The sequence below is a fragment of the Panthera leo genome, chromosome B3, assembly GCF_018350215.1.
Source record: "Panthera leo isolate Ple1 chromosome B3, P.leo_Ple1_pat1.1, whole genome shotgun sequence".
Classification (NCBI taxonomy): domain Eukaryota; kingdom Metazoa; phylum Chordata; class Mammalia; order Carnivora; family Felidae; genus Panthera; species Panthera leo.
Genome location: NC_056684.1, coordinates 4,002,910 through 4,017,654, shown reverse-complemented (window position 1 = coordinate 4,017,654; position 14,745 = coordinate 4,002,910). Strand labels below are relative to the sequence as shown.

The following is a 14,745-nucleotide window of genomic DNA, read 5'->3' as shown; positions in this document are numbered from 1 at the left end:
TCTCCCTCAACACTGGAAAGATCTGCCTGCGGTGCGGATCCGACCATTGTCGTTCGTGGCTTGAAACCCTTCGTGGGCTGCGGTTTCACGTCTGGGCCGGCCTCTACCAGCCCGGCCCACCCCCAAAGCCGCACGCCGCATGACCAGCCCCCGGCACACGCTGTCATGGGGCTGTCCATGCGGGTCCCGTGACGTGGACGATGATGGAAAAGGAAAATCCTCCCTGTGGGCACGAGCTGGAGTGTTTCCTTGTCAGGTGTGCAAGGGGCAGGTCGCCTGGAGTCAGGTCTACACTGAACCCTGGGGAAATGGTGAGGGGCCTCGCTGCCTGGGTAGGGACTTGGAAGAAACAAAGTGGGAAGCTTAGTGCCAAAGATTTGGGAACGGCTACATCAGTGGAACCCAGTGAGCCCAGAGGGAACCCAAGTCTGGAAGATTCATATTCTGCATGAATGGCTGCAACTGGCTGAAAGCCTGTGCCCCCCTCAAATTCTTACGTTGAGGTCCTAACCCCCAATGTGATGGATTAGGAGGTGGGGCCACTGAGAGGTGATGAGGTCATGAGGGTGGCTCCCTCATAAAAGGGATTAGTACCCTTATAAGAGACCCCACTGATTGGGGTGCCGGGGTGGCTCAGTTGGTCCAGCGTCTGACTTCAGCTCAGGTCACGATCTTGCGGTTTGTGGGTTCGAGCCCCGTGTTGGGCTCTGTGCTGACAGCTTGGAGCCTGGAGCCTGCTTCTGATGATTCTGTGTCCCTCTCTCGCTCTGCCCCTCCCCCACTCGTGCGCGCGCGCGCGCGCTCTCTCTCTCTCTCTCTCAAATAAAAACACTAAATAAGAAGTTATTAAGAGACCCCATAGAGCTCTCTTGCTCTCTTTGGGCCACGTGAGAGCACAGTAAGAAGTTGCCGGGATACAACCAGAAAGAGGACCTACCCCTGAACCTGACCGTGCCGGCATCCCGATCTCAGACCTCCGGCCTCCAGAGCTCCAAGAAGTCAGCTTCTGTTGCCTGTAAGCCACCCCAACACGTGGCATTTTGCTGTAACAGCCTGAACAGACTATGCTCTTCCGAAGTCCCCACCTTCACACCAGACAGAATCCTTAAAACCAGACGCCCCACCCTGATCCTGCAGGCAGCCCGGTGCTCGCCCAAAAGGCTTGCCAACACACTCGCCGGGCACCAGAGAGAGAGGCCCCTCGCGACCTAGATGACCCCCACCCCTGCTCTCCACGGCCGCCCCACCCTCTGACCTGCTGAGCGCCAACTGCCAACAACAGGGATCCACCCCGAGCCCCCAGATCTGCACCGCACCCTCAGGCCACCGGCCAGCAGCTCGGTGGAAAGCGGATCGCACGGGGGCCCTTCCTCCGGAGCACTCCTCCTCCCTTGACAGATGCCATGGTCTGTCGTGGCTAGGCCAGCCCCGCCGTCCGGAGGCCTCCTGAAGGTGTCCTGTGCCACACAGCACAGCCCGAAACCAGCCAACCCGCTTCTGCGCCGACGAAACGAAGCAGCGTCCGATAACCTTAGGACTGTGGGCCCTCCCACCTGCTGTGCTGCCTGCGGGAGCACCAGGCTTTCCGGGTGGGAGCACGTGGTGCTTCTCCCCAGAGGCGGAGCACGCGAGTCCGGGGACCAAGGGACATCGCCTCCCACGATGATACCCGATGACCTAGACTCAAGGATTTTCCCTGTGCTCCACAGCCCTGGTGAGCTGGACGTGTTGGGACCCAGGAAAGAATGCTCCTGTGAGCAGGTGGCAAAAAAGAGATGTTCAAAGTGCCACCAGGTCATTTTGGGTCTCTTGGGCTTCTTAGGGAGTGGCGTCCATGTAAGGACCTGGGGATACAGAGGGGGTGGGATGGCCTCCATCGGGGTCGCATGTCTGGCTGGAGGTAGGATGGCTGGGTCTGTGGGCTGCAGGCCTCCTTAGAGATGCGTGTGTGTGTCTAAGTGTGCACGTGCATGTGTGCCTAAGCGTGCACATGCGTGTGTGCCTGAGTGTGCACGTGCGTGTGCCGAGGTGTGCGTGCGTGTGTCCACAGCACACGCACACACGTTGAACAGAGAAGAGGTACAAATCCGTGGGCCCCTGCAGGGCGGCTTCCTGGCTCGTCTGAACCTCCTCTGAAAGCTGTCCCCCGTGTACTCAGGAAATCCAAGCGTCCCAGTCCATACCAAGTGGCCCTGTCAAGTCCCCCGAACCTGGAATTTTGTAAATGCCTCTGGGGACGGACGGACCACAGCTCCACGTGCTCAGCGCCTCGCACAGGGTCGGCCGAGCCACAGCTCAATGAATATGCTCACGGCAACGGTCTAGAGAGAAACAACTCCCAGAGCCTAGCCTCCTGAAGCCAGCCCGGCTCCAGCCCTTCCCTTTCACCTCTCCCCTGGGGTTCCCTGAGGCCCTCTGACCTTCCGGTAAGTTCCTGTCATGTAAACTAGCCAGTCTCGCTTTCAAGCAATGCGTTCTGAACACGCACACAGGGCTCCTTCCCCATCCTCCAGGGAAGCCCATTTGCTCACACATCCATCAGCGGGTGAGCCTCTCAGAAGTGGTCAGCTTGTTCCCGCAGACCCTGGGGCTCCCCAAGCCTGTGGTCGGTCACGACGTGCTCCTCAACACTCTCTGACTGTCCACAGAGTGTGTCCTGGGCCCCTTGGAGAATCAAACCTAAGCTACGAATCCTTTCCCCAGAAACCCTGAGACAAAACGCGGTGTGACGCTTTAAGGGGCACAGGGCCTCCAGATGAGGAACTGTTTGCTAGTGAGTAGTCAGCAGGACCTCCCTCTCCTTAAGGGCTCCAACCAGGGGGTCATTGATGCTGGTGGCCGCCAGGCGCACGCACTCTGGGCACAAGGCCCGGGGTGACACACGGGGAAGGAACCGCCTGCAGAGCCGCGCACTGGGGCTGGGATCTCAGGCTCTGCGGGAGCAGGTGTCCTGTGAGTTTCCTTCCCCAACAACAGCTTCATCTCCAGGGACCTGGGATTTCTAAAAGGTCATCCACCCGGTTGGGCAGCCCTGCGGGGCCAGCCAGGGTGAAATCAAAGGCTGAAGAGGAATCCTGCTCACCAGCGGGGCCACTCAGGCCCTCAGCACCCAGGGACTGGGTGACAGTGTCCGGACGAGGGGACCTCGTTACCTTTGTCAGCTGCTGCTCCGAGGAGAACCCCAGGCCGAACACCGTGTTGGCTCTGCTGTCCGCCCACTGCCCAAACTTCTGCGACGTCTTGGTGAAGGTCATGTTGGGTGTGATGGTGCTGTTTATAATCACCTGCAGGAGAAAACCCAGGAGAGCAGGAAGTGAAACACAGAATTCGACACCAACGGAACTCCTTACAAAGTCTTCATCTGGCACGGCTGGTGCCTAACGTACGCGTCCCCACTCTGTTCTTTTTGGTCCCGAGTTCTTCCTCTCCTGGCACATTCCGTGCTGAGTCAGATACACAACCATGATAAGGGGTAATTTCAGAGACTTAAAAACAGACCGTCGGTCTAAAATAAGATCGTACAAGTTAGTGGGAGAGAAGTCTGCCCTGAGTGGAGAATAGTTTCCAAAACTGCTGTTTATTTCCTCAAAGCTGCCACGCATCCAACGGCCCTATGGCCCTTCGTGGCCAGCCAACAACTTAAAATCTCCATAAGCGATTGGGGCTTGCTGTTTCCCAACAAGAAGGTAAAGGTATACTTAATGGGGGTAATTTGCAGAGGGTTAATTTACAAAGGAAGTAACGATACAGGCATGAGCTGGGTGGAGGGAGGCTGTAGGGGGTGGTGCGGGGACCTGGTGTTAGATGTCGCCCCCTTCTCGGGCTCAAAGGATCAGGGAGGAAGAGGCTACAGACTGAGGAAGGCCAGAGTCACATAGAGCTGGCTGCCTGGAGGAGAGAGGTGACCTTTTGTTGAGAGACATCCCAGGATGTGCATGGCTTCCCACCAGAGGGGAGCCGGGGGCACAAATACCCTCGCTTCTCCCCTTGATCTCCTGCCACTGGCCAGACCCAACCAGAAGCCGGAAGCCCCCGGGGACCCATGCTGTGGTCTGCAGATCAGCCTCTGGGAGGCCACAGCAGGGTAGGAAGGGGAGAGAACGAACCTGGAATGATAAACCCAGCACACGCTACGTTCATACATTCGTATACTGAGCATTTACTCGTCAGGCATTCTGTTAACCGAATACGAGATGAATGAGTCAAGATTCCTCAACTTCTAGTTGCAGGAAGTCAGGAAGAGGGTGGAGACATGTAAATAAACAATCAAGGAACAACTGAGAAGTGTTAGGAAACAGCAACTAAGGCTCACTCTGGCAGAAATCCTTCGAAGCCCTGAGGCTCTAAGAAACAATCAAGAAAAAGGTCCCTGGAAATAAGGGATTCTTGGACGTTTGTTAACAGGCAGGAGTGACAAAACTCGCTGCTGACTTCCTCATCAAATAGCTTTTGATGATCTGAGCAGGAATGCGGGCATGCTGAGTAGGGGCGCACCTCGTTCTGCTGGGGTTCACGTTACTGCCTGTCACGGATAATTGCGTTGTTTACCAACTGGAGGTTTGTGGTTACCCTGCGTCCAGCAAGTCGGTCGGCACCATTTTTCCAATAGTGTCTGCTCACTTCAGTGTCACATTTTGATGATTCTTGCAATATTGCAAATGTTTTCAATTATTTAAAACAATCTTCTTTAAATATTTTTGAGAGAGAGAGAGTGACAGAGTGTAAGTGGGGGAGGGGCAGAGAGAGGGAGGCACAGAATCCCAAGCAGGCTCCAGGCTCTGAGCTGTCAGCACAGAGCCCGACGCGGGACTAGAACCCACACACTACGAGATCATGACCGGAGCCGAAGTCGGACGTTTAACCGGCTGAGCATGTCTACTCATTCTCCACTGTACGGTGGGAAATGGGTATGAACACATGGTTAGGGTTCCACATGACGTTATCACCTACAAGAGAAAGTTCCCCTCTTCGTCTGCTGGGCAAGCGGGGAGTATAGCAAATCCATGTTCCACGCAGGCACGGAACCGGGTTGGGGCCCAGTTCCAGCTCTGGTCAGGCTCAGTCCCCCTCTGCTTCACTTCTGTTTTTAGGGCAGGCCCTCCACGGCTCTCAGCTGTGAGCCTGGCACGTCTTTATATCCTCTTCCCCGAAAGGCTTTGGGAGATCATCCCGTTCTGTCTGAGGTCTTCAGCTTCATTCCGTAGCCTTCCAGATTTTAACCTTCAAATCTGGCAAACCTTGAAGGGGAAACGGGCCGTGCCGTCTGGGGCCACTCGTCCCCAGTTCTGTCACGCAGGCTCCCACATCTCTGCTGGTCTGTCTTTTCCCCAGGGGCCAAACACGGACTTTGAGGCTCCAGCTCCTCCCCACACCCTTTAGTGCCCCGGGGGAGGGGGGGATGTAGATGCCAGGGCCAGTCCCCGCTCCCTCTGGAGCTTTCCTGCCTTCGCGGTTCTTCTCCAGACCCCTTGGCAGGCTTCCACTTCTTAGCACCGTAAACACGAGGGAAGTTTTACTCGGCCTTTTGGAAACGTCCAGCCTACCTCCAGACCCGCAGAGACTTGCCGTTCAGCCACTGTCTTGTGGGGAGGCCAGCCGTGGGCCTGAAGCCCGCCGGCCTCTGAGGCTGCGCCCCCCCCCCCCCCCCGGGCCCTGTGCTCTGTTCCCCGTTCTGTGCGCTTCCTTCCTCCCCCCAGCAGCCCCGGCCAGGCCTGGCAAATGCTCCCGACACAGAAAGAGCTGCCACCTGCCACTGACCTCTCCAGTGGTCCTCTCCTCTCCGGAATATTAGTCCCTCACGTCCATAGTGTTTCTACAGTTCTCTGATGCCTTTAAGCATCTTACCCAGGTTCTGCTCGTGGCCATCAGAGGAACCACTGCCTGCCAGAGTTTATACACCTTACGCAAAAGTGCAAGTGCAGACGCCGTGCGAAGTTCGCAGGGCTGCAATTCACCACGTGTCTCAGGTGACACACTCTGCTGCGGAAACATGCAGCCTCGCATGGGGCTGCCGTTTATATCGAGAAGCAAAACACAGGGCGTCTGGGTGGCTCTGCCGGTTGAGCGTCCGACTTCGGCTCAGGTGATGATCTCACGGTTGGTGGGTTCGAGTCCCGCAACGGGCTCTGTGCTGACGGCTCGGAGCCTGGAGCTACTTTGGATTCTGTGTCTCCCTCTCTCTCTGCCCCTCCCCCACTTGTGTGTGCGTGCGCTCTCTCTCTCTCTCAAAAATAAATAAAATATATTAAAAAATTTTTTTCAATATATTCAAGGAAATGGGAAAATGGACAATGTAGATGAAAAAGGATATCCCCAGGGACTCAGGAGTTTTTAAGTTAATGTATTTATTTTGAGGGGGGAGGGGCAGAGAGAGAGAGAGAGAGGGAGAGAGAAAATCCCAAGCTGACTCTGCACTGTCACCGCAGAGCCCGGCCTGGGGCTTGATCTCATGAACTGTGAGCTCGTGACCCGAGCCGAGATCAAGAGTCGGATGCTTAACCAGCTGAGCCACCCCTGAATTTTGTTTTTAGGAATCAAACGGACATTCCAGAACTAAAAAATGCAAAGTCTAAAATTAACAGTTCAGTGGGTAGGTTTACTGATTTGATACATCAATAGCCAGGATTAGGGAACCGGAAGACCGACTGACAGAAAATATCAAGATTGAAACAGAACCAAGAATCAGGGGGTGGAAAGCTGGTAAGAATGTAAACCCTGTTGGATGCACTCAGGAGGTCTAGTGGACACGTAACCAGAGTCCCAGAAGGCGAGGCGAGAAAACGGAACAGAGCGATATTCACAGAACGGTTGAGAATTAAAAAGAAAAAAACAAATTTTTGAGTCCACAGATTTGAGAAGCTGAATGAATCCCCAAGCAGGAGACAGATTTAGCTCTTAAAGCCAGTTAATCATTGTTTTCTAAGTAATACGTACATTACATTCCTTTTAAGCACTTACTAATTGTATGACCTTGAACACGTCATTCGATAAACGTGACTTTGTCGAGCCTCAGTTTTCCCATTTGTAAAAAGGGAATTAGATAGAAGACTGTATGAAAAAGTGCCTTAGGATCTGTTACATTCTAAAGAACTACCAGGGGACTTCACCTATGTTATTCCAGCCTGATTCTGGAAGAGCCTGTTTGGGGTGAGCTTCAGAAGTGTGTCCTCTACTCTGCTCAGCCTCTGTCCTCTATCAAGAGGGTTTTGGGGAGGCTGACCTCAAGGTACAGGTTTGCTGTAAAGGAGCAGAAAGATCTGGAATGAATCAGGTTTCCGAATGGGTCTGTTGATGGCTTTGCCCTTCCCAGCATCCTGGTAATTGAGAGGTGACCAGGGTTGGCTTTCTGGGATCTTGGGATCCATGCTGATCGAGCAGCCCAGGCACATACCAGCCCTAGGCCTGCTCTGATTCCACCATATCAGTCCCAAGCGGAGCTGTGCCAGACCCCAGCCAACCTCCGAGGCCCCAGAAGCATTCCTTTATACTCGCCCCTGGTTTAGGCCGCACTTCCCACTCCCCTCCTCCCCCATCGCCGACACCGTCCGGTGACAGCAGGCAGAGCTCTTGACCAGCTGTATCAAATTTGGTTATCTGAAAAATGCTTGATAACGTGTCCGAACTCACATGGGCTTTGGTACCCCAGGAGAGTTACCACGTGGATGGGAAGGGAGCCAAGAGTGCAGCGGGGGGCGTCCCTAGTCCACAGACGGGGTAAGAAGGGAGGTCGTCACGCACTGAAGGAGAAACGTTGTGTAGAAATTCCGAATACAGGTTTTTGAGTCGGACAACCTGAGTTTTATCGCTAGACCCTGCTCCTCACCGGCTCATTTTCTCGTCCTGTGAAATCAAGGAGAGAGCCTAGCCCCAGGCCTCCGTGAGCTGACAGAGGCAATAAACGGTCGTTCTCTTCGTATTAACTTCTAGAGGTTGTTGTGCCAAGCAGGCAAGGTTTATGCGTGAGCTGATGCCTCACTAGAAAACCCAGTAGGCATGTTCACACACGCACAGCAATGACACTTCTATTACTAGAGGACCTGTTCAGTGTCCTCTCTTCCCTGCTTTAGCAGATGAAAGAAAAAGCGTTCTGAGTTGGCCCTGGAGAATAAACATTTCCTTCATAAGGAAAACCGCTAGTAGATTCATTCTTTGGAGTATTTGTAGGCACACCTCAGGGATATTTTGGGTTCGGTTCCAGACCACGGCGATAAAGTAAATGTCACAATCAAGTGTGGTAAGCGAGGTTTTCAGTTTCCTGAATGCATATAAAAGTTATGTTTCGGGGCGCCTGGGTGGCTCACTCGGTTAAGCGTCCGACTTCGGCTCAGGTCACGATCTCGCGGTTCGTGAGTTCGAGCCCCGCGTCGGGCTCTGTGCTGACGGCTCAGAGCCTGGAGCCTGTTTCAGATTCTGTGTCTCCCTCTCTCTCTGCCCCTCCCCCGCTCATGCTCTGTCTCTCTCTGTCTCAAAAATAAATAAACGTTAAAAAAAAAAATTAAAAAAAAAAAAAAAAGTTATGTTTCTACCGTGCTGTAGTCTGTTAGGTGTGCAACAGCATTATGCTTACAAATACTATGTCATTTTTTACAATTCTTTTAACGTTTATTTACCTTTGAGAAAGAGAGTCAGAGCCCGAGCGGGGGAGGGGCAGAGAGGGAGGGAGACACAGAATCGGAAGCGGGCTCCAGGCTCCGAGCCGTCAGCGCAGAGCCCCGCGCGGGGCTCGAACCCACGAACTGTAGTGAGATCGTGACCTGAGACGAAGTAGGATGCTCAGCCGACTGAGCCACCCAGGCGTCCCCCAAAAGTACACACGTTAATTAAAAAATGCTTTATTGCTAAAAATGCGAACCATAATCTGAGCTTTCAGTGACTTGGGAGTCAGTGGTCACAGATCACCATCACGAATACAATGAATGAAAATGCTCGCAGGGCACGTGGCTGGCTCAGGGGGTTAAGCCTCCGACTCTTGGTTTCAGCTCAGGTCACGATCTCACGGTCTCGGTGAGTTTGAGCCCTTCTCACCAGGTTCTGTGCTGACAGTGTAGAGCCTGCTCGGGATTCTCTCTCCCTCCCTCCCTCCCTCTCTCCCTACCCCTCCCAAACTCTCACTGTCTCCACTTCCCTCTTTTTTCCCCTCCCAAACTCCCGCTGTCTCTGCTTCCCTCTCAAAACAAACAAACAAACAAACAAACTCAAAAAAAAAAAAAAAAGAAAAAAAAAGAAAATGTTTGGGGTGCCTGGGTGGCTCAGTTGGTTAACCGTCGGACTTCGGCTCAGGTCATGATCTCATGGATTGTGGGTTCGAGACCCACATCGGGCTCTGTGCTGACAGCTCAGAGCCTGGAGCCTGCTTCGGATTCTGTGTCTTCCTCTCCCTCTGCCCCTACCCCGCTTGTGCGTGGGCACGCGCTCTCTCTCAAAAAGGGAAAAAAAAAAAAAAAAGAACTTTCCAGATTCAGAAGAGAGGAAGAAATGGGAGGGAAAGCTATCATTGACTTCCACGTTACCCATTATGCTGCCACAGCTCCCCGGAGGTAGCTGGTCTGACCCACCTCCGGGCCATACTGCTGAGTCCATCTATAACCAGTGAGACAAGTGGCCGGCTGTGCCCCCAGGACACCCAGCGCGAGAGTCAGTGGGAGCAATCACATTGTCAAACACGATCAAGCCCACAGCCTGCTTCCTTCATTTTCCACCAACACGGGAACCTCATTCTGTGCTGTACGTGGGGCAGCCCAGCAAGACTAGTCTCCCGGGAAGATACGCCTCGTGCATGTACTCCTCCTGGGCCCCCAGGTCACCTCTGGCCACGTGGTCTCGTACCTGGAATTCACCTTAATGCTTCTGCTTCTCTCGAGGCTCCTTCACCCTCCTCAGCCTGCACGAGGGAGCACAGGAAGGGGACGCCCGTGAAAAGCCCATCAATCTGCTCGGGTCTGCGGTGGGAGTGCCCTGCGCAGCTGTGGGGTAGGAGGGACGCCCTGGGGTGCAGGGAGGACCCAGTCCCCAAGGGAGGCTCAGCTCTGGGCTGACGAATGGACCCCTCTCTCGTGAGCCTGGAGACAATGAGGTAGGGTGAGTCTCACAGCCAGAAGTTTAAACTCCATTTCGCTAGTAATATGGAAACTGCATGCCCATTACCAGTATCTACTCACCAGACCCAAAATATGTCTGATGATACCAAGGGTGGGGCAAGGGCATGGGGCAATGGGGGCTCTCACAGACTGCCAAAGTCACTTTGAAAAACAGTGTGGCTTTCTCTCTCAAGTTAAGAATGCACCTTCTCAGCGCACCTGCGTGAGTGCCTGACTCTTGGTTTCGGCTCAGGTCACGATCTCACAGGTGGTGAGATCTGACGTGTTTGCTGAACAGCACAGAGCCCACTTGGGATTTTCTCTCTCCCTCTCCCTCTGCTTCTCTCTCAAAATAAAATGAAGAAACTTTTAAAATATATTTTAAAAATAAGTAAATACGTAAAGAAGAACGCACATTCTCTTTCACTCAGCCACTGCACCACTAAGGACACCCATGAAAGAAATCTTCGCACGGGTCTAGCAGGAGAAATAAACAAGAATGTTCTCAGTACCAGTTCTGCAAAAACAAATGTTCACTGCCAGCAGAACACATAAACTCATATATTCCTACAACGAAATACTATCCCACGGTCAAAATGAACCAAGGCTGCAGGCATCAACAAGGACGAATCGCAAAAACAATGTTGGAAGGTGATCGAAGGTACAAACTTCCTGCTGTAAGATACATAAATACTAGGGATAGAAGGTACAACATGATGACCACAGCTTACACTGCTGAATGATATATGGGGAAGTCATCAAGAGTGTAGATCCTGGGGCACCTGGGTGGCTCAGTAGGTTAAGTGTCAGACTTCGGCTCAGGTCATGATCTCACGGTTCATGGGTTCGAGCCCCGCATTGGGCTCTGTGCTGACAGGTCAGAGCCTGGAGCCTGCTTCGGATTCTGTGTCTCCCTCTCTCTCTGTTCCTTCCCTGCTCATACTCTCTGTCCCTTTCTCAAAAATAAATAAACATTAAAAAAAGAGAGAGAGACAGAGAGTAGATCCTAAGAGCTCTCATCACAAGGAGAAACCTTTCAGGGTGCCTGGGAGGCTCAGTCTGTTAAGTGTCCAACTCTTAGTTTCATCTCAGGTCATGATCTCGTGGTTTGTGGGTTTGAGCTCTGTATCGGGCTCTGTGCTAACAGTGCAGAGCCTGCTTGGGGTGCTCTCTCTCCTTCTCTCTCTCAAAATAAATAATCTTGAAAAAAATTAAAAAGAAAAAAAAACAAGGAGAAACTTTTTATTGTATCTATATGAGATCAATGCGCTAAACCTATTGTGGAAATCATTTCACGATATATGTAAATCAGGGGCACCTGGCTGGCTCAGTGGGAGGAGCATGCAACTCGATTTCGGGATCATGAGTTCAAGCCCCATGTTGGGTGTAGAGATTACTTAAATAAAATTAAAAAAATATATATATATATTATGTATGGGGCACCTAGTGGCTCAGTCGGTTAAGAGTCTGACTCTTGATTTTGGCTCAGGTCATGATCTCACGGTTTGCGAGATCGAGCTCCACATCGGACTCTGCACTGACAGCACAGAGCCTGCTTGGGATTCTTCCCCACCCCCCCCCGCCCCTCACCTGCTTGTGTGTGCTCTCTCTCAAAATAAAAAAATAAACATTAAAAAAAATACATATATATTTGTAAATCAAACCACTATGCTGTATGCCTTAGACTTACACAGTGATGTGTGTCAGATATGTCCCAATTAAACTGGGCAACAAAACCCCAACGCTAAGCAAAATAATAAAAAGGAAGTCACAAAAGGAGGTACACAGTATGGGTCACCAGTAGGATATTTATATAAAGGTCAAAAACAGAAAAAACTAATATATTATTTAGGGCAAGGATCAAAAAAAATATAGCCCGCAGGCCAAATCCAGCCCATAATCTATTTGTGTAAATAAAGTTTTATTGGCACACAGCCACGCCCATTCATTTACATACTGGGCTACGGTGGTTTTCTTGCCACAAGAGAAGTTGAATAGCTAGACAGAGACTATACAGTTCACTAAAAAAGTTACTACAAGGCCCTTTAGAGTAAAATTTTGCCAACCTCTGGTTTAGGGATACACACAGGGGGCAAAACCATAAAGAAAATTAAGAGATTGCTTAATGCAAATTTCAGGAGAGTGGTAACCTTCTGAAAGGCATATAATTAGGGACAAGCCCATAAAGCGACTTCTGAAGGAGCAGTAAAATCCTAAGTTCCTCAACCAGGCGGCTGGGCATAAGAGTGTTGGCTCTATCCTCAGACGTTAAACGGTACCGATAAACAGTTATAACAAAGTTGGGGGCGCCTGGGGGGCTCAGTCAGTTCAATGTCTGACTTTGGCTCAGGCCATGATCTCCCGGTTCATGGATTTGAACGCCATATCGGGCTCTGTGCCGACAGCTGGGAGCCTGGAACCTGCTTCGGATTCTGTATTTCCCTCTCTCCCTGCCCCTCCCCCGCTCATGCTCTCTCTCTCAAAAATAAACAAACATTAAAAAAAAAATTAAACTTGTCAGAGAGGCTAATTTTCACTGTGAGCAGAAGCTTCTCGAATGAGGAGGTGGAGCCCTACACTCAGGGACACTGGGGAATTGTGCTGGGGACAAAGGAAGGGGCTGGGCCTGTGGGTTCCGGCCTCAGGGGAGAGAGGGGCTTAGCAGACTGTGGGGTTACCGGAGTGGGGTGTGTCCCCAGCAGGAGGGGACAAAAGGACAAGAGAAGAGGCCCCGGTGGCACCAAGAGGAGCAGGGGAAGGACGCAGGAGGCAGTGGGGACAATCCAGAGGGAACAAGAGAATGAGGTCCTGGGCGGTGGGAAGGAGGGTACCCGGTGGGTGGTAAATGCAGCAGCAGAATGAGTCAGCAGTGCCTCCGTGAGGGGCGGAGGGTTGTCTGGGGGGAGAAGGTGAAGTCCAGAAGGATACTTTATATAAAGCATCTTGGGGAATAGGCTTTAATGTGAGCTCCTGTCTCCTGCGCCCACCCCCTTCCTCTTTAGAGAGTTATCACTGGAACTTGCACAGAGAAAAATACAAAAGACTCCGTAGTAAAAGACCCAGCTCCTGCGGGTTGCTGGAACCACGTTTTTGGAGAAGGCACAAATGTGTCCACCGCCCCCAACCCCCGGCCTGCGGCCTTGCTCTGGATTTCAGAGGATGATGTTGTGGCACAAAATGGCAGACATCCCTGGATTCCTCTCCATTGAGAGTTGTCCCCAAATCCAGGGTGTTGGAAGCTGGAAGAACCCACAAATTTTCTACAAGAGGCTGGGACCGAGTTACAGCAACTGACAGACATGTTGCCTGCTTCCAGAGTAGGGATTAATAGATGCTTTTTCTCTTTTCTTTTCAACCCCAATCAGGGAAGAAAAGAAACCAACGTTCATTGAAAACCTACTGTGTGCCGAGACCCTTCCATTTGTCAGCTCCTTTAACAGAAGGTGATCGGATCCGAAAGAGGAAACTATAATGACGGGGGAGGAGGGGACCTGGCTGTGTTCTTGAAAGCAGTTTCGCATTCCCAGGAGAAAATACCAGCGAGTCAGGGCTTCAGATGCTGACATCCTCCGAAATTTCATGGTTAGGCAGTCCTCACTATGCAGCGGACGCTGCTAAGTACTGGCAGAATGGATGACCTCCGAGGTCTCTTCTGACACGGGTTTCTGTGATCCTATAAATAACAGAATCAAGGGCAGCAGAGCCATCCGGAGCACCTGGGAGAAGCACCTGTTCCGGGCAAGTGCCGCCCACAGGCGAGGCGACACCTCATAAGGGGGCGGTGCTGAGCTCGGTCGGGGAAAGAGGGCCAGTGGCACAATGAAATCCAGCACCCTTGTGGCTCTGGGAACGGAGTTCCTGCATAACGGAGGTGGCTGTTCTGCCCCCAAACTCCCCACAAATCGTCCCACTGTTGGTGTGCAGCTGGTGGCCATGGAATGGCTCAGGCCCTGGGTGCCCTCGCTCCTACCTGTCTGTCCACACACAGGTGACACTGAGGTGCGGGTCCTGGGTCTCTCTTGGCACACCTGCCCCAGAGCCAGAGGGGATGAGGCCAGGCCCGGCCTTGTCACCCACTGACTATCCCACCCACCTTGTGGTGCGGCCCGGTCCGGAATTGGCCCCCGGACCCCAACGATGAGCCAGGCCTGGTCCCCGGTCCTCAGACAGAGGGTGGCACCCTGGCGGCCCACACACAGAAAAGGACCCGCGTGACCCCCCAGAATCGAGCAACGCCGAGATGATGCACCAGACTCCGGCCCAGCCGTGCCTTTGGCAGTGGGTGGGGCTGACACTCAAAGCCTTTTCCCTGAGAAGAAAAAAGGGCCTACTGTTTCTGGAAGAATGAAGAACGGGTCTGAATACAGGTTTTTCCTGGGATAAACAGCACCATCTACTCTCAGGGGAAGGAGAGGCCTTCCAAATCCTTCCCCAAATGGATCATGACAAAAGCCTGGATGGGACCCAGCACTTGCCGTGTCCTGGTGTGGAATGGCAACCACCACCTTCCCTTAATGGGGGGCCTGTGCGCTGCGGGCCGGCCGCGGTTCACTCGGACGCTGAGTCTGCTGTGGTCTCTGCTCACAGCGACCTCAAGTCCCTTCCACACCTGCATGTCTATTCCATGGTTTGGGAGGGACAGCTGGCTGACAAGCACCAATAAGAGGCT

At 52.6% G+C, this 14,745-nt stretch overlaps 1 protein-coding gene across 8 annotated transcripts in view; it reads right to left on the bottom strand.

Moving 5' to 3' along the window:
* The window catches only part of HOMER2 (homer scaffold protein 2), a 115,172-nt gene that overhangs the window by 44,833 nt on the left and 55,594 nt on the right, over positions 1 to 14,745 (bottom strand). For all 8 annotated transcript variants that reach the window (XR_006203285.1, XR_006203286.1, XM_042940886.1 and 5 more), the window contains exon 3: positions 3,153 to 3,284. Coding sequence is in view for 6 of the 8 variants with exons in the window: in XM_042940886.1 (XP_042796820.1) it covers positions 3,153 to 3,284 (132 nt within the window). In the remaining 2 variants the exon portion in view is untranslated. The remainder of the gene's footprint in view (positions 1 to 3,152; positions 3,285 to 14,745) is intronic.